Genomic DNA, 19,510 nt, shown 5'->3' with positions numbered 1-19,510 from the left:
ATATATATATATATATATATACACACATACAGACGTACTTGAGTGCGTGTGCACCGGTTACGACGCAACAGGATCCGTGTCTTCTTGGTTGCAGTTTAGAGCACCGTCGCACACATCTTCTCGCTCGTTCTCGCTTTGTAACCACCTACATCGTAATCGCATCGCTTGCGCGCTTCGTCTCTCCCGTGTGCATCGGTTCATTCATCTACGTTGCCATGTCACGCGTAACGCATCTACACGCACACGTACACGACGACGCTTCGCGCGGTCAAGCCCGACGACGACGATTTACGCGGTCAAGCCCGACGACGACGATTGTGAATGAAATAGTTGGGTCTGTCAGTGCCAACTATCGTGTCGTTCCCGGCGTACACGGTGCTTCTCTCTTAGATCTTATCTAAGTCGTGCTCGTTATGCGTAAGGCATAGTAAGTGGCCGCGAAAAGAGAGCGCAATATTAGTCCGACCTAAAGGTCGCGCATCATTCAAGGCTTGAAACCACTCCAATCTTGGTGAGTTCGATTCTCAATGCTGCAGACGTGTAAAGAAGCTCGACAATGTTTGCAATTATAAATTGATCAACAGAGAACATAATTTAAAAAAAAGAAATCTTTTCCGAGCACACGGAGTGCTATTAAAGAAAATGAGAACAATATATTCAATTATAGTACAAAAGCTACAAAATGCGTAGTTCAATTGAATATGTAGCGAGAACGGCATCATTTTTTACAATCTTTATCTTTCCATTATTCCTATACAAAACTTGAATATACACTTCTATATTATTTTAAATAGAGAACTTTTTTTATTATTTTAAATGCAGCAAAAGAGTGTTAAAAAAATACAACTCGACACATATATCTTCTAATTTAGTTCGACCCTGAACTACTTTTATAATCGCTGATTTATAAAAGTGACAAGGGGGCTACTGTTTCTAGGGACTCATTGATAAATCAATTTCAATTCTCGTGCGATGCCCTTCTATTTTTTTTTTGTATAATTCTTGTAGCTTACTAATATTCTGGAAAATTTTCTGTCAAGCGATAGCGTGGAGAGACGACCGATAATGAATATGAAGTAATCGACCGCATGATAACAATAATAAACGAAAGATGCGCTGTGATCTAAATATAATTACAAGCTGAAATGCTGGATTGAAGAATGATTCCAGTTACGGCAAAGTTTCATCATTGGCTTCGTCGGATTTATTGCGACAACTGGTTTTGGATCGACATAATTTATATCTGCATTCCAATCGTTCGAGGATTCTTCTTTCAAGATTACCTGGGTAAAAGCGGAATGCTCGTTTCGTTTCGCTACGTCCACTTCGGCGAGTAAAAAGACATAATAAGCAAGTTTATCGGGGGATTACCGTCTCGTGCAACATCGCATGGATCATCGAGCGAAAATCGAATGAGTGCCCTCACGTGCGTCAAAATGCAAAATAGCACCGCGGACTCTTCGACCGCGACGACGAGCGAGCGCATCATCGTCCAATGCAGCTGACCATCGTGTAAGTATATAATAGCTAACATATCGAAAGAGAAAGAGAAAGAGACCACCCGCGCGCAAACTGCACCTCGCATGCGATCTTCATCCGGCGACAAAAATAAAATAATCGTACGGCGCGCGCGAGCGAACAATAATCTGGTGGATAAGATACACCGAGAGAGGCGAGGTATCAGAGCGATATGTTAAGTTATTGCCCGTCATGGTCGAACTTAAACACGTGGAGTAATTTATCAATCTGCGAATATGTTACGGAAGCGCTTAGGCGCTCGTGTCGCCCGGAGAGCGGATTCATCGATGGAAAAGCGTTCCGATGTAAAGCGCGAAAACGGGCTTTGGAAAAATTCTAGCAGGGTTGGGAAGTAACGCGTTACTTGTAACGTCGTTACCGTTATAGTTACTTTTTTTCGGTAACGGTCGTTACTTTTTTCTGTTTATAACGGTAACGGTAACGTCGTTACATTTTTACAGTAACGATAACGAATTAGTCGTTACTTTTATCGTTACTTTTTGTTATCTTGTCATTTTATCGTTAATTTTATCATTACTTTTGTTATCTTATAACTATTCAATAGATAGATGTATTTTTTGAAAAATATTTTATAGTCTTCTATCATAGGCTAGTATTCTGATAGTCACTGCCAGTACTGAAAATCTATAGTAATGTACATTATAGATTTTACAATACTGGCAGTGAATATTGGATATATACACTCTTAATAATATTATCAATATTTAAAAACAATGTTTGATAAAAATTTTTGACAAAAATGGAATTTGTACATTACAATTTAAATTCCTATAAAGATAAGTATATTAAAAAGTAAAGATATTAACATAAAAAAATTAGAATCATTAAATAAGTTTAATATAAAAAACACTTGCTAGAGAGAGATAATTTAAACGCTTGATAGAGACTAATTTAGAGTTTTTAATTGTAACTTAGATTATTACATTTAATATTGATTATTAAATAATTTTATAATCTAATAGCTTATTTTAGCATTACAAAAAACAAAAACATAACGAAAAAGTAACGAATCGTTACTTTTTATGTAACGGTAACGGTAATACGTTACTTTTTAAAATCAGTAACGTGTAACGAGTTACTTTTTACAAAAAATAACGATAACGGTAACGCGTTACTTTTATAAAGTAATGTTCCCAACCCTGCATTCTAATAATAAATTCATTTGGAAGCTATATATATAATAAGTAGAAATTTTATGTAAAATTTTAAATGCATTTATACATGTACAATGTGTGCAGTATCCAAAGATACGGAGAGATGTCACAATATTGGGCGGTATAAAATACAAGAATACTTACGGCCGCTCGTGAAATATCTAATCTTTATTCAAAGAGATTGAATTAATTAAACGATCGTATAAAATTGAAGATTCATGCGGTTTTCGCGATGCGTAAAATTTGATGTACTCATAAATATGTTTTATCTGTACCATCCGCAGCAATTATACGTATAAATATGATCGACGTATATACGAGTTCCTGCATTTTGATACGGTTTCTTTCATGAGCGCGAAAAAATGAAAATTTAATTTCTAGCATGGTGTGTAGAATGACGGTGAGGAGCGTGACCGAGACGAGTGGATGTAAAAATATCACACGACGAAGATGGCAGTGCCAAATCGCTCGCGTGTGGTCCATCGCGTTGAGAGCTCCTCTTGAATTGCACGCGATAAGACTTTGTATAAACTAATCGCGAGTTTCATTAAAAAGACCGACATACTCGTAATTGATATCTATTGTTATTGGTCTAGTTACTACCTATCGTGTTATGATATGCTCTCGAAGAAGCTCACAATTAGGGAACAAAAGCGCGAGATGGGCTCGATTAATTGGTATTTATTAAATAATTCAACTTTATTTTTTATTGAAATTTTGATTAAACTTTTAAGTGAAATCGCAATCGAACGTATTATATTTTTTGCATTATCCATAGCTAGATTTTTTTCACACAGATTTGGATTTGCACTTGTCTTATATCTGTAGAAAACTGATTAAGATTTTACAATGATGCGTTTATTTAACGGAACAATCATGTTTTTCATTTAGTTGCTCGATTGTATGTATATTTGTGTACCCGGTTTTATTATATGGTATAAGGGTCTGTAATTGAAGAACCAAGTATAAGATAGCACTTGCATAATACTATAGAACAATAAAAGAATACACGTATTACACAATGAAAGGATTCAATATCGCTATAATATTCGACGAATTTACACTCAACAGATAGATTAATTTCTTATAAATTTCATGAAATTATTATTAGCGCATTATTTCGTTGTACATGAGAAAATTCGAAATAAAATAAATACAACTAATCCGGATAAATTACAAAATAAGTAATGACATTTGATTCGAGTTGCGAGACTAAACATATGATCAATTAATTGATGATGATAATGATGCTGCGTTAAAAGCAAGTGATTATTGTCATGACAAATCTCAAATGAAAAACGTACGCGATCCATCGATGCTCGGAAACAGCCTTATGAGTTCAGTAAATTAGTATGTCAATTATATCATAAGCCAGTCAATACAAAACGCACTAGCGTCAATATATGTACCCGGCATTTAAACCATCACCATCGTTTATTTGGATTGCATAATGGCAGATTTTTAAAAGGCATATTATGTCATATTATTTCTCACCTTTAATTATATCTTTTCACCTTTCTTTTGCGATTTTGTTAGAATTTGCACATCATTACAATATATATGCAATAGTTATTAGCAAACTAGTTATTTTTTAAATTAATTTTTTATTTAATTATTTATAATACGTATTTAATTGTTTATAATTGTAAATAACATTGTAACATTAATGTGTACACTATTTTTTCATATCTATAACGCACGTTGATAACGAATGAGAAGCGAGTGACATACTGACCTAACGAGACAAATCAGGTGTCGGGGTAAAATCTCATATATCTATACAGACAGGAAAATCTACGCGCGCAACTAAATTACACGTGGGTATACGCTATTTTATTGAAATTGCTGGGGAAAATCGTCGCGTATTTGAATGCGTTCTAATTACACGGTTCATTCAGGTCCGGTTTCAATGTCGACCTTTGCCAAGTCAAGAGCGGACCTTACGCAATCGGCGTTTTAAAAGAAACAACGAAAGATATGCGTGTGCGAGCAGATTATATATCACTTTAAGTCGGATATAAGTCTAAACCTACGCTTACGAAAGAACTAGAGATCGCGTTAAAGAATAATGTCCTCTGCGAAACAATCTGACAAAATTTGACAAAGTACATGGTAGCGAATAGAATATCTCTCTCAAATTGTCTCAAGACTATCATCATTCCCCTTTCTCTTTCTTAGGCTCTTTAATTAATTTAAATTTGTAATACTCTTCAAGAGAAAAGAAAACATTTTGAAAAAGATCACAGAGAAAAGAGAAGAATATATATATCGAAAAAAAGGTTTTAAAATTATGAATGATTAAAAATGAAAAGCCTTTGGCAAACTGATTGTAAGATAGAAATATATGATTAAAGCTGATTGGATCAATCATAAATTGACTCTAATAAAGCATGAAGTTAAGGCTTATGCATCATACTCGGAACAAATCGTTGAATTAAAAATGGTACAAATTAAAGTTTTATTTTAAATTTTAAATAATTTAAATTGTAAAGAGAAAGGAATTTCTCTCTCTCTCTCTCTCTCTCTCGATCATTTTATTTAATTTTACTTTTATTTTTCCGCTTAAATATATGTCTATATCTATAAAATTACCGCGCCTTGCGCTACTATGATATATGTATGGTTGATAATGAAAAAATTATTTGAACAATGTCATTGATGGCGTATTATTTAAATTGTGAGACAAATATACATTAGAATAACTGATAATGAACGATCGGACGCAATGCGCCATAAAAATATTGTTAATAATATTTTTCTGCTGTCCTTGCCACCGCAACGCATTATCAGCCTCGCCATTGTCGAATATAAGAGATATCACGCTCAAATCGTGTCTATAATAAGTACACGGAAGCATGATTGTCCATTACATTGCTCGATAAAACATCGGCATACGCTGTCAATTCAATTGCGAATTTCAGTGTGAGACAAAATCGTGAGTGGAAATAATGGTTCCATTAAATGAACGAATTTCTTTATATAAGATGAAGTTATGGGGACCATGCATGTGATTTAACTAAACAGATATAGAATCAAGAGAATCATCAATCTGATCACGATCAAGGAAACTTGATCGAACTCGTAAGGCGATACGTCGAAGAGTAATTGTATCATTAACAGCAGCACCGATCGTGTCAATTGCTGGATCTTGACGATGTACATTCTCACCTTGTTGATCAAAGCGATCACAAATCGGCACTTCAAGTGAGTAGTATTCTGCAAGCTTATCACTACTCGATACCGTATATGGTACGTTAGCTGGAATTGGCGTAATTAGACGAGCAAACACATCAATCCGTCACGTTCTTCGCGGATTGATCGACTGTTATTTATCAAGGTGCGAATTTCAAACATTGCATATCGTTAATGGTGTCGTTAAAGATGCAGCTAAGCTTTTAACATTCACCGATTTTATCATAGTTTTTATGTTATTATCTTATTACTTTATTATTATACGGTTTTAATGTTTTTTTTTTCTCAAATATTCTACTTGCGTTCTCTGATAATTAGCCATTGATTAATCAATATCGCTTGCGATAATTCTTTTTATTCATTCGTGATACCGGCGAGTATCTTTGATATTAAGAGTTTATACGAACAGGAAATACACAAATACCGTTTCAGCGGGGTAATAATTAGAAAAATGAGACTATATAAGTGTGACCTAATCTTCAAGTTACCAGAATACAAATTGCTGTGTCACGAACTGTCGGAATGCTGCTCCTACACAGGATACGGTCATAGACGGGCCAGTGAATCCTATTCGCGCGTCATTGACCGACTGACTGTTATTAGCGAATTTTTCCGCTTCACTTTAAATAAGGATGCAGCGCTTAAATCGATCGACATTATAATTTCAATCTTTTCGTGAAACGCAAGAAGAAAAATGTATCATGTTTTTTTTTGGTTCAATTTGTAAATATGTATACGTACACCTTTTTTCAATATTACAGTTTCATTCAAATCTATTGCATCATCTCGTTAATTGAATCGGTGATTTCCTTTGAATTCAAGTTGTTTACGTAAATTATCAAGCGTAATCAATTGTATTTAATTATGTGTTACGCAATTATGTATATGCTTTTTTTCTCATCGTGTTCATGGTCAACACATTTTATCGACGTAGTGCTAACACGATACTGCGCATGTAAAATCGAAATTAGAGGAAAAGGAAAGATATGACGAAACAAGGATATCATAAAACGCAATAGAAATATAGAGCACACTAATTTGAGTCATGAAAATGGTTTTCGAAAGTAGAATCTGATCTAAAATGATGTAATCGCAAGTTTCTGAAAAAACTCAATCTAACTTTATAGAAAGCATAAAAAAATTATATATTTAAGCGAAAGATTAAAACACTATATGATTAATGCATCTATATATATGATGCTTTTCATTTCTTTTAAAATACCGCTATCTTGCAAATTAGAGATAAAATGGAAAGAAAATATAAATCGTGTATTGCGTGTTAAAGTATACTTAACGAGCTATCTTTATTCTGAGAAGTACAATATCGGATAAATTTAGAAAATCAATATCAATCTTCTTGCATTGACATAAGTTATCGTGTATGAACGCATTGAATACGAACGTTGCTTGTAGCTTAAAGATAGTCTTCGAAAACTTATGCATTTGTATCACGACAACTGGACCTTGATACGCGACATTTATAATCTGTGTGACTGATGTGTATTAAATTTAAAAAATCGCTCATAATTATGTTGACTTGTGAAACTAAATGAAAAATGCATAAAATGAATGAAATAACAGATATAACTTAAAAAATTATCAATTATAATTATTTAAAAAAATTTATTGGTTCTATTGATCGGTCATAATTGAAAAATTCTACTATAGCAAATGTAAAAAAAGAAATTTATTCAATAAATCGCTTCGCAATCTACATGATATTAATCGATAGCTTAATCAGTATATAATTATGTCTAACATGATACTTTGATGTTTAATGGGCTCGAAGCGTAAGAAAAATTTACGGAATACTGTTGCTGAGATTAATTAATGTTATCATCGGATTACAGCACATAAAAGCAAATCGCTAAATCGCGGAAATTATGCGAAATGAAGGCGATTGTGCAATTCGCGTGTAATGCGTCGTAAACTCATGAATGAACCAGAATTTTCCACGTGTATCAGCTGATGATTGATGACGTAATCGATGTCTATATGACTGCCACATGTGTGACGTCACTCGCAAGGGAAGATATCGAACAATGCTCGTCACATTGTGTATCACATATATTTAAAAAATTTTTATAAGTAACTTTTAAAAAAATGTCAAGCTTATATATCCTAAATATATACGAGGAAGATGATAAGAGATAAGGTATTAACCAGCTTAAATCGATTTCCAACAATATAGAAGATAGGGTCATTAAAATGATTTTGAATGAATGTTTTTTAAAAACGAATCTTTTAGATTACGAAGAAAAATAAGAACAAACCATAACAAAAGAATCGTAATAACAGATTGCAAATTGAATGCATCGAAACGATAAAGTATTGTAATTACTCGCGACAGAGCATTTCCAAGCGACGTCACTAGGATTTTCAACGCGAAGGCGTCTCTTTCTGATTCATAGAAAATAATGAAAAACCGATAAATCCATACAAAAAGCGTAAGAAAATCATCGATAACGCAATGCGATTCGAATGTACCGGAACTATGACGCAACCATCGACAATTGGTCGTCCCGAGTAACGTCACGTTGACTTCGAGCACGAAGACGATCCTTCCAGATGTCTGGGAATGACGATAGGGGTTCGCTATTGGCATACAAACACCAGAATAGCATCGAAGGTTTGCAGACTGACTGGAAAGTGGCTCGGATCGATAAACGTGCGTCTGCTCCGTCCGGCTCCCACCGACAGACACACACACGCTCACACACAAAGACACATATGTGTCCCCAAACTAGTTTTAAGGAGGCATGGATATACGCGGGCACGATGCACGATCCCGATCAGTCGCGATGTAACCGCAGCGTGAGACGGCCTCGCACCAGGCCATCGGGTGACCGCCATCAGATGCTCGACGTAGGCTGATCTCGCGCTGAAGGACCGATCACCGAAGCCGGCGATCAGCGACCTGTGACACAGAAGGGGGTCCAACGGTGGATCTCGTCCTTGGGAATCATCGGGGGTCCGTCTGCGACCACGCCTGAAAAACCAGGTATGGGCGGAAGGGACGGAAAGCCATTCGAAGTCGAAACTTACTGGTCTAACGAGAGATACTTTAGCGAAGAAATATGTATTCTAGAGACGAGATTTGTCATCTGCTTTTTGTTCAGCGATTTCCGCGGACTAATATTCAACAGATTTGGATCGATTTTCTAAAATCGTTAAAAATTTTATGTTATGAATAGAAGATAACAGTTGTGTGTAAAGCAAATTTTTCGGAGTTAAGAGAATCAAAGCGATAGAGTAAGAATGATTAAAAAGTTCAAGTTTTTGTGACCTGAAATCCTTAATCCTTAATTTTTTAAAGAAAATTTGTTTGATAGAAGAATCCTAAAATTAAATTTTAATTGATCTTCTTAAGATATTAAAAAATGAATTAGGTTGCTATTGATTTTTTTTAAACAGACCTTCAGCTTCTTACGAACACCGCGATTTTCTTCTTTCAGGGCGTTACCTCGATATTCGATTCGATTGCACGAGGTGAGAGATGCGTATTCGGGATACGTAGCCGGTATCGCAGATAGACAGATAGTCGTCGATAAGCTTTTATTAACGCATTGCTGAACATTTTTTTCCAAGTCAAAATCGCTCAACCGATTAAAGGCGTTCCAAACAAAACGCAAAAATGCAGTTCGCGAGAATGTTTTATTCGCACATAATCGACTGCTATATCTCTTCACTGTTGATTCGGAAAACGGTGACAAACGTGAGATGTAGATAAGCGACAGAGAATTCCGTCGAGGTTCTCCGACGATTTGATTATGCGTAGGTTAAGGTTACAAGAACTCGTATAATTCACGCAACGAAACGTGCTTTTCCCGTGCTATCCGGTCGATGCGTGACGTAAAGAACAGCTGATCAGACAATGAATATTAAATGCGCCTCGATCATCGGGCGGTTTGTGATTCTTATTCATCTTTATTAGAAACTACAGCCTAATTGTATCGATCATTCTAGATTTTCTTTCTTCATCTTAATATAGGATAAGGGAAAATTAAATATCGCAAGAATATATCGATAAATAGAATTAGTAAGAGAATTACTTTTAAAAGAATTGCACAGATTCTTAAATTTTATATATTATAAGAAGTACATCACATAAGAAGTGGAGAGACAGAAAGCAATCGAAAGACGGAAAGAATTCAACCATTTTAAAATCAATCCCTGATCCAGACAATTAAATATTCAATTTCAAAATAAATAAAATCTATGTCTGTGTATTATCGTTTACACATTTATAAATATCATAACTCAATTAATAACATTTTTTCTTTTTCTTTTTAATTTACAACGCAATATTAATTGTCTCGAGATATTGATTTTACAGTTACACTTGTAAAAACAAAATTGCTTCTTTAATCGAACAGCCGCACAGTCCGGCCTTGATCGGGCAGTTTACAATTTCAATTTCCGCGCGTAAGGTTGCCACGCGATTGAACATCGTTATCGTTATCGTCGCGACGTTTTCATTAGCGACGATATCGAATCCATTCCGGATTTCGGATATTGATTGTCAAATCTGACGTCCGCGTAAAAATTAATCTGCAGTTGAATCGCCATTGTTGGTAGACGAAGATAAGAAGAAAAAATTAAATTGATCATTGCATTGCGAATGACTTATTAAAAAGAATAATTATTATCCACGCGACTTATTACATGCGATCGATGTAACGCATTCACGGCGGTAATATTGCAAAATAGATTATCATATCACCTCGTTCCGAGACATAATTCAAGCAAGAGGAAATTGAGCATGTTAGATGTTAATTAACACACATGGCGTATATAAAACATTTATTCGTGATACTATCTGCTTAATATATATACGCTGTAACTTTATTCACAAATACAATGCAGCTCACGCAAATCACGGAACTATGTACTCGAAGAGTTTTAGCACATATGACAAGATTGTTTCACGATATCTCACGCATAGGTAAAAAATTTAAATATAATATATAAATAATAAATCAACAATGCAGGAACGATTCTCGATGTAAAAAAATTAAATTCGTTAATAATAAAAAGAATCGTTGATAATGAATCTTCAAGACAATGTAAAGCTATATTACGATAAGTGTCTTTGAGGAAAATTATTTGGTAAATATGTCGACTTTGATATATTAAAGATTATTATACGTATTTTGAAGATATCAACTTTCTCTAAAATTAGGCAATAATATATGTATATATGTATATATTATTATTATTATTATTAATTTAATTTTCTTGTACAATATTATTAAGGCTTCGAATCTTCTTACATAATAAATTTATTTCTGATTAGTATTCCGTGTGGTCTACTAAAGTTACGATTAGATTAACATGACGATTCTTTGGCAGTGATCCTCCACAAAGGAAGTTACCTTTCTTCGACTGGCACATCGCTGGATTCATATTTTCATTTTCGCCGTGATTAACCGACAGCAGTCCTTCAGAGAATCTAATCGACGAGAGAGAAGAGGGAGAGATAGTTGTTTTCTCCCGGTATAATTATATAATTTACGTTATTCGCGTCCTGAAATACAATTGTCGTCGTCGTTACCATCGTTGCCGTCGTCGTCGTCGTTGTCGGCGGCGCGAGCCTTATCATTCTCAAAGAAGAATGGCTATATATTTACGGCGACGAATTTCACGCAGCCCTCAGTAGAAAGATGATAGAGGGCCAGGTGCATCAACATCCGGTACGAGTGCCACCCGACAAGTCACAATCGTCCCAGACTGCCAATACCGGCATCAAGTTCGAAAAGTACGTTGAAAAAAATCATTGTGCAGAAAATATCCCGTGGTCCTCACGTATTTCGTAACGAAAATTAAAAGTTTCAAATCAAAATTTCGAGCAACACGCAACGATACGTGATCTATGTTTAGCGCGTGGATGATCCAGAAATAGTTAGGTGATAGTGTTCAACAGAATCGTGAATAAAATTACACGATGGAATTGTGAATTTACGTGCTTACGCATTTGACACGCACCACGATTAATCGCATGCGTTCATTCATCTAGCATCAATTCGTCTCGCATTAATCCAGGCTTTGGTTTTTATTTTTTCATCACCCGGATTGTGTACACTTCATTATCATGCAATCTTGATTTTTCGACTACGAAATGATTTGGTGCGATAGTCATTGCATCAAATCGATCGGTAAATAAAAATTGCAATCGAATTTTAAAAATAATTATGATAAATTTTTGATAAAAAAACTCCTATCGAGAGTTGTTTTAGATCTATATCAATTTTCTATTTAATTGTCATTATTTCGTAGTTCGAAATCAGAAAGACGAACGTTTTGCATAATGGCAATGTAATATTTATCATTCTATTATCGAATCATAGAATCGCATTTGTCAATTTTGTTCGAAGGTACTGATAAATCATAACTCGCTCCGATCTTATCGTCTTGACGACTGTAACAAAGGGTTAATGAGTGTTCTTGACATCGACATTTGTTCGCATCAATGTAACGGAAATCTATCTTTCTGTCGGCAGTGAGCAATGTAAGGAGCCCCTGCTTCTGGAGAAGCAAAACTCCCACAAGATGACACCGACCGATGGCCGCTCGCGGACCACCTCCGAGTCAAAGGATACTAACAGCAATGGACAGGCGGCCACGGCAAATTCCACTATAAGCGGTGGACACAACATCGAGGATTGCTTCGAGGTGACCATCTTCGATGAGGGTGCCGATGGCGGTCGGCTGCCGGACGTCGTCGCCGAGAGTAAGATCTACGATGTGGCCGATGAGAACGAACCGCTCGAATCGTACTTGGCGATCACCATCCAAGTCTTCATACCCTTCCTCATCGCCGGCTTGGGCATGGTGGGCGCCGGATTAGTTCTCGACCTGGTCCAAGTACGAACAAAATTCGCACACCTATCGCACGCGGATTATTTTTTTCTTCTCTCCCCCTCTTTCTCCCCCTCAACCCAGAAATATTTTACGAGGCACGATGTCACACGCATAATAACATCAACATAGATTTCACGCAGGTCATGGCGATCAATCAGATGGCACGCGATAATATTATTATTAAACGAACCATCCAGTTTTCCAATCTCTCTTGATATCTATTGTAAATTTTTTCCTTTACTTTCGGAATAGATTAAATATTTTAAATAAAACACGAATGGAGAATATTTGAGAATGTAAAAAATTACATAGACTTTTAAAATTAAATCTTGGCAAATTTAAATCTTTAGATCCATTTATCTTATCTATTTATTAAATAGGTTTTCTCTCCTATCTAAAAATTAGTTTAATTTTAATTAATTTTACATTGTACTTTACAAATCTTTATTTCATTTACTTACAGCACTGGGTAGTTTTCGAGAAGGTCAACGAGCTCATGATTCTGGTACCAGCACTTTTAGGGCTGAAGGGTAATTTAGAAATGACCCTGGCATCGCGTCTTTCTACTCAAGCGAATCTCGGACATATGGACTTGCCGAAGGAGCAATGGCACATGATCATTGGGAATCTCGTTTTAATACAGGTGATAATAACTAGTAATGCGATCATAGATTTAAGAACTTTTTTATGGAACCGTAGGAAATTTGATTTTTATAATAATCGAATTCTGCAATTGCAATAGTTTCGCTATTCTCTTTCGTTACGAGTCTTGGATACTAACAATTGCAATCTTAATTATTATTAATAAATGCAAAATGAAATACAGATCATTAATCAGAGCACCTGTCAAATATATTTACATTATTCTGATAATGCATATTCTAACGCTCTAGATCGAACCGTAATATAACAAGATATATTCCATTAGTCCTTTCACATTTAGGTTCAGACTTTACTTTGGCGCAACTGGTTTTAACTAGATGTTCCATAATTAAACGATATTTGCTATTCGTCATTCGAAGTTGTAACTTAATTCCGTCGAATACATTGTGAAACGCATATTGACTTAATTCGATGCCATATATTTTTCTCTTCAAAACTCCTGCTATTTCGTTTTAATCGACGTTCTGATTCTTTGACTGCACCTTCGCAACTTCTTGTTTAACAATTATGCAACAAAGCGTGCGAAAAAGTGCTGCGCTATTAATCATCCGATTCCTTATCATCTAGCATCGTAAATATATCCGCGGATGCACGCGGTTAGGTGTTTTTTTTTTTTTTTATTCAAGTTTAGCTTCGCGAATTTCCATTAGTAAATCAATATTATGAAATTTTTGTGACTTTGCTAATTAATAATAAATTAATGAAATTCGCGGATTTTAACGAATCGCTGCTATTTATCAATTACGAAACGATCGTCGTTGTTGATGCATTCTGGATATTGTAAATTGTCAGAGGATATTATGATGTGAGATGATAATTTGACTTCTGGTTAATGGTTAATTGTGAAACAAGCCGGCGACACGAGAAAGTAAGCAACGTTTTTCCTAGCCGTTCGATTTAACAAATTGAGCTATGCTCTCCGGTCGTCTTATCACATTGGCGCCACGATTTTATTTGGCCTTCGGGAAGCCGACTGTTTGCCGTACGATCTTTCGCGCGCACAACACATGGCTGGTTACTTTATAAAACATCGCGCTTTAAACGATATGTGTGTTTCCATATCGTGAATCGATATCTATACAAGATAAGCTGATATACGTTTGAAATTTCTGTATGAAATTAGAAAATTCTTCTCACAGAAAATATAAATAATCGCCCCATATCAAAATTCTGCAAATTTAGTATTTTTCTTTAACATATGTCCTACTACTTTTAATTTTTCCCGCAGCATTCTAAATATCTTATAGATTAAATATTATTAAATTTTGTTATAATTCATCAAAAGACTTGCATTTTCAATGCAACTTTATACGACTATTTACGCTTCTCCATTAAAACGAGCATTATAGAAAAAATTCAAGAAATAAAGAAAAGAATCTTCTTGTTTCTCACACTTCAAACTTTTATTTATATAGATCTGTTGTTTCATAAAAATAAAAGTTAGCTCAATTTTATAGTGCCAAGCAATAGTGGTAGGCTTCCTGGGTTCCGTAGTGGCGATCGTGATGGGTGCCTTTCGCAACGGCACTGTCTCCCTGGACCACGCCTATCTGCTATGTGCTAGCAGTCTGGTCACCGCATCCCTCGCTTCCTTTGTTCTGGGCCTTATTACCGCGGGCGTAATTGTCTTCTCCCGTCATTGCAATATCAATCCAGACAACGTAGCCACGCCGATAGCCGCCAGTCTCGGCGACATCACATCCTTGACACTTCTCTCTTGGATCGCCACCGTGCTCTACGAATCCATAGACAAACAAGACTGGGTAGCGCCCCTCGTCATAGCCTGTTACATCCTTGTGACACCGCTCTGGGTGTGGATCGCCAAGAAGAACAAATACACCAACGATGTGCTCTACTTTGGTTGGACGCCAGTCATGGTGGCTATGTTAATCAGCAGGTAAAAAGAGAGAAATCACACACATTGCTCAATCTTGAATTTGCTGATGAATAATGTGTTGCTTATCAAGAGCCTACTGCTATCTGTATATTATATCATATTTCAAATAAAGTTTAAAGTGTCTGTAAATATGAAATTTTCTACACAGTTGCGGCGGTCTCATATTAGAATTCATGGTGTCACGTTTCGAAAATCTGACGGTGTTTCAACCGGTCATCAACGGTGTCGGCGGGAATCTAGTGGCCGTCCAAGCCAGCAGAATATCAACAGCGCTTCACAAGCAAGCCGAACTTGGCACGCTTCTGATACCACCGGGACACATACATCCCGTCATCTTTATCACTCCTATTGCTAATTTCTTCGGGAAAGGTATCTCTTTGTTCCTCGATAAATAATCAGAATTTTTCCTCAGGATATTCCTTCACTGTTACTTTTTTCCTTCAGGTACGCACGCCAGGACAACGAGAGTCTTGATGACAATGGTGATACCGGGCCACATCATCTTCATTTACCTAATTAATTACATGAAAGACGGCAATACGTCGATGACGCCGCTCTTCGTCTTCGTTTACCTCTGCGCGGCGATGCTTCAGGTCGCGGCGCTCCTCTATATCGCCTACATAATGATCCACTGGATGTGGAAACGTAAGATCGATCCCGATAACTCAGCGATACCGTATCTGACTTCGATGGGTGACTTGCTCGGGATCAGTCTGCTTGCGATTGCCTTTCAATTTCTGTACCTGGTCGGAGATCAAGATTTCGACGCGCCCTGATCGGAGTAAGACTAATTTTTGTGTGGCTATAGCACAGTTAACGACGATCATGGTAATTGACACGTTAATCACTACTTGCACGTATAAATAGAGAATCTCTCAACTAATTAAAATTGTTTTTCTAAGAGTTCATAAATATTAATCGCATTGTGTAATGATGTGATTATTTGTATATCAGATATTGCGATGTGAAGAAAATTTTCACGATACATATAAAATTTTTCTAACTTATCACAAATTTTTACATATAGGTTGCATTCTAAAATTCATTGCTAATAATAAAAATCTATAGTTCACGTTACGTATAATATAGATTTCAAATACTAGCGATGAATTTCAGAACTCAGTTTTATAATGTTTGAGAAACATTAATTATTCAAGCGCGTGCCGGTTCATATTAGTAAAACAATTTATGGATATTCCAACAAAACATATTGCATTTTTTTGCAGAAAATCATAAATTATATGTTTTCTGGCGAACGACGGGCACAAGATAGAGAGCTGTCGGACTGAAAGGGCATTCCTATGAGGCTGTGGTCGTCTGAAAGTATATTCCACCGAACGCTATCTTCGATCTGCCAATCCACCGAGTCTCACAAGGACGGATGGTCGCAGTATTTATTTGGCAAAGTATTAACAATTTGTCACTTTTTTATCTCATCTTTTTGTCAAGAAATTGAGATTAATCATCAAATATATTGAGACTCTCTCTTCATATTTTGCGAAAATTTATATGTCAAGTTATTTTCGGCAAAATTTTGCCTGATATCTCAGTATTTGATAATTGATAAATTTCTAATGTATGAAAAATAAAAGTATGGTTAATGCTTTGTCAAGCCGAGCGGACATACTCAGGTTTTAATTAGGTACTAATATATCAGAAGATAACAAAGGTTGGTATACCGAATTATAGCTACTAATATGTTAAAAGATAACGAAAGATCGGTAGTATGTGGCAAATTATTCGATGAATATAAAAATTACGATTGAATTTTTGCAAATAATGTTATCTTCAAAGTTTAAGCCTAAAATTTGAAAATTAATTTCTTTAAAATCGAACTATAGATAAAGATAATAAATAGCATTAAATTAATTATTTATTAAATAACAACAATAATCTCACGAATAAAATTTTCGACAATATATGTTTGGCAAAATATCTCCCGAGTGTAACTCAAAATCTAAGACTTCGTTAATCATAGCTTGGATATATTTCAAAATTCAAGAACAAAATTCTCGTAAACTACAAAGAAAAAAAAATTGAAGCAGATTTTCGTATTTTCTAAAAATGGAATGGAATAGAGTCTACAAAGATATATATATATATATATATATATGTATGTATGTATGTATATGTATGTATATATTAAATTACAGTCGCGAAGATTGCGCTAAAGATTTAATATATAATTGCGTAGACTCTCATTCATTTTTTTGAGTTCAACGAGAATTCTGATTCTTCCATCAAACACACGTAAATAAAAAAGTACGTGTAATCATATTACTAATTGCGCATGTGTCTTCGAATAGTTGCCTTCGTATACGACGAAATTTAGATAAGTATCTAGAAGCTGCCACGCAATCTATTTTTGGAAGCTTTAGAAGCGTTCTCGGATTTGCTCGATTTAAAGTACAGGTATACTCGGTGCATAAACTATCTTAACTTTTGCGATGCAATTAATTAGAATTTAGTCTTCCTTGTGCAGATAAGCAGTCCCCATTTTTTCTCATTTTCGGAATTATTCGTTAAAAATAGTCAAAAAATCTTGTGTCTTTACAAGAATAATTGTCTGTAAAAAATAAAATACATTATAGAGTGAAAAATTGAGTCGATAACGCGGATCATCATAAGTTCGAGAGCCAGCAAAATCACATGGAATCTCGTATGACAATGATCGATGATGATTTTTTGTGTTAGTATTACCAAGTATTGGTCAAAATATATTTTCAAAATGTTTTAAACAAATTAAATTTTGCATGTATTAATGTACCATAACTTATATGAAAAAAAGGGAATTATATAAGTTTGCGATACTTGAAAGAACACGATAATTGAAGCTTAATATTTGAAATTGATGTAAAAACGAATGCGCAGTTGTTAAGAAAATATAATCCACAAATTATATTCGATTAATCGTATCAAAATATCATTGTAAATTTTACAAAAAGGATGCAAAGATGGTGGTATTTATGTGAATCTTGGTGAAATTGTGCACAATAGAGTAGCATCTCTTTAAGGAGAGAACGACGAGTAACATTTAGTAACATTAGAAATGTGCATTTAATTAATGCTCAGTTGACAATTATCTCTGATATCGTGCGAATAATTTAATTCACATATTAATTACGACACGTAGTACAACACGTCTCTTTGTGTTCGAAGATAAAGAAGTTTTAACGCATTCACAGCGACCCTTCGGTCGAGATTAAATTCACTCGGTCTGTCAATTTATGTAAGTATTATACTGTATAGTATTGTGTAAATTACAATATTCCAAAGGAAGAGCGAAAAGAGAAAGCATCGTTATATCCCCATGTACATATTACTGTGTATAATGTGCATATTTTATATGTACATTACATATATTAGAGGCGTCGTGTTGGACTAATATTTAGTCTATGTGATAGGAAAAGGGATTTATATCCAAGATGATATCGCCTTTCGATACATACATTCAGTATTATCGCTTTACTATTGCCTGAAATTGCTATAAATGCGATTCTAGCAAAGATATCCGGTTCCGTCGAAAGAACATCACGCTTCTTTTGACACATGTGTTTTGTAGCAAACTGCGTTCGAATCGATCCGATTATGATAGCACGATGCACTCTTGTACAAGAAAAAAAAAGATATTACAACGTTAACATTACACAATTAGCATTAATTCATTCATTGTCGAATTATTTCATTCACCTCGATTCGCGGTAGTTGCTTCAAGAGTTTTATTAACGCGATAAAGAAGATATTGCGAAATTATGTAAAATGCGCTCGCACATTAGCGAATAAAAATTCTCTTAAGCCGTATGCATATATATTTTGTTATGCAAACGATTACTTTAAATGATGTTTATTGATGTCTATTGCTCGTGGCGTCGTAGCAAATATCATTCGTTTCATTTTATAAGAACGATATAGCCTTTTTCTTTTTTTTACGTTTTTTTTTTCTAACGAGCATAATAATTGTATTATGGGAGGAAACGTGCTATATATAAATACGCAGACAATAATACGCAATTTCTGAGAACGGATATATTTTGTATGTAAAGTTGAACGAGTATACACGATCCCTTGTACAAAGCTGACTTTTACAAATAAAAATGGAAACGACATATATTTTAAATCATTTTTTATTCTACTTGTGAAAGAAAAATAATATCGTCAAGAAAAACGATGCTGCCACTCGATCGCCGGATGGCAAATTCTTGTC

The 19,510-nt window shown here is 35.1% G+C and overlaps 1 protein-coding gene across 7 annotated transcripts; it reads left to right on the top strand.

Moving 5' to 3' along the window:
* The first annotated feature begins 48 nt into the window (after window positions 1-48).
* Window positions 49-19,414, top strand: LOC138932751 (solute carrier family 41 member 1-like). Of its 7 annotated transcripts, none has more exons than XM_070294884.1 (9): window positions 52-511; window positions 1,160-1,512; window positions 11,238-11,643; window positions 12,386-12,749; window positions 13,210-13,389; window positions 14,867-15,306; window positions 15,455-15,675; window positions 15,751-16,087; window positions 16,533-19,414. In XM_070294884.1, exons 3-8 carry the CDS (start codon window positions 11,549-11,551, stop codon window positions 16,080-16,082), a joined length of 1,632 nt encoding a protein of 543 aa, XP_070150985.1. In that variant the 5' UTR covers window positions 52-511; window positions 1,160-1,512; window positions 11,238-11,548; the 3' UTR covers window positions 16,083-16,087; window positions 16,533-19,414. The 7 variants fall into 7 exon arrangements, 6 of the variants coding, with proteins under 6 accessions (XP_070150986.1, XP_070150985.1, XP_070150984.1 ...); XM_070294883.1 differs by having other exon boundaries at window positions 1,047-1,512; XM_070294882.1 differs by having other exon boundaries at window positions 1,041-1,512.
* The last annotated feature ends 96 nt before the right edge of the window (window positions 19,415-19,510 follow it).

The sequence above is a fragment of the Polyergus mexicanus genome, unplaced genomic scaffold (genome assembly GCF_030449975.1).
Source record: "Polyergus mexicanus isolate NDT 795.1 unplaced genomic scaffold, iyPolMexi1.0 SCAF_4, whole genome shotgun sequence".
NCBI classification, from domain to species: domain Eukaryota; kingdom Metazoa; phylum Arthropoda; class Insecta; order Hymenoptera; family Formicidae; genus Polyergus; species Polyergus mexicanus.
Note: the sequence above shows the minus strand (reverse complement) of the source record. Positions and strands in the feature narration are given on the sequence as shown.

Coding starts and splice junctions, on each gene's coding strand:
- LOC138932751 (XM_070294884.1), top strand. CDS start 11,549: ATGATAGAGGGCCAGGTGCATCAACATCCGGTACGAGTGCCACCCGAC. Junction 15,307..15,454: donor GTGGCTATGTTAATCAGCAG/GTAAAAAGAGAG, acceptor TTTTCTACACAG/TTGCGGCGGTCTCATATTAG. Junction 15,676..15,750: donor TGCTAATTTCTTCGGGAAAG/GTATCTCTTTGT, acceptor TTTTTCCTTCAG/GTACGCACGCCAGGACAACG.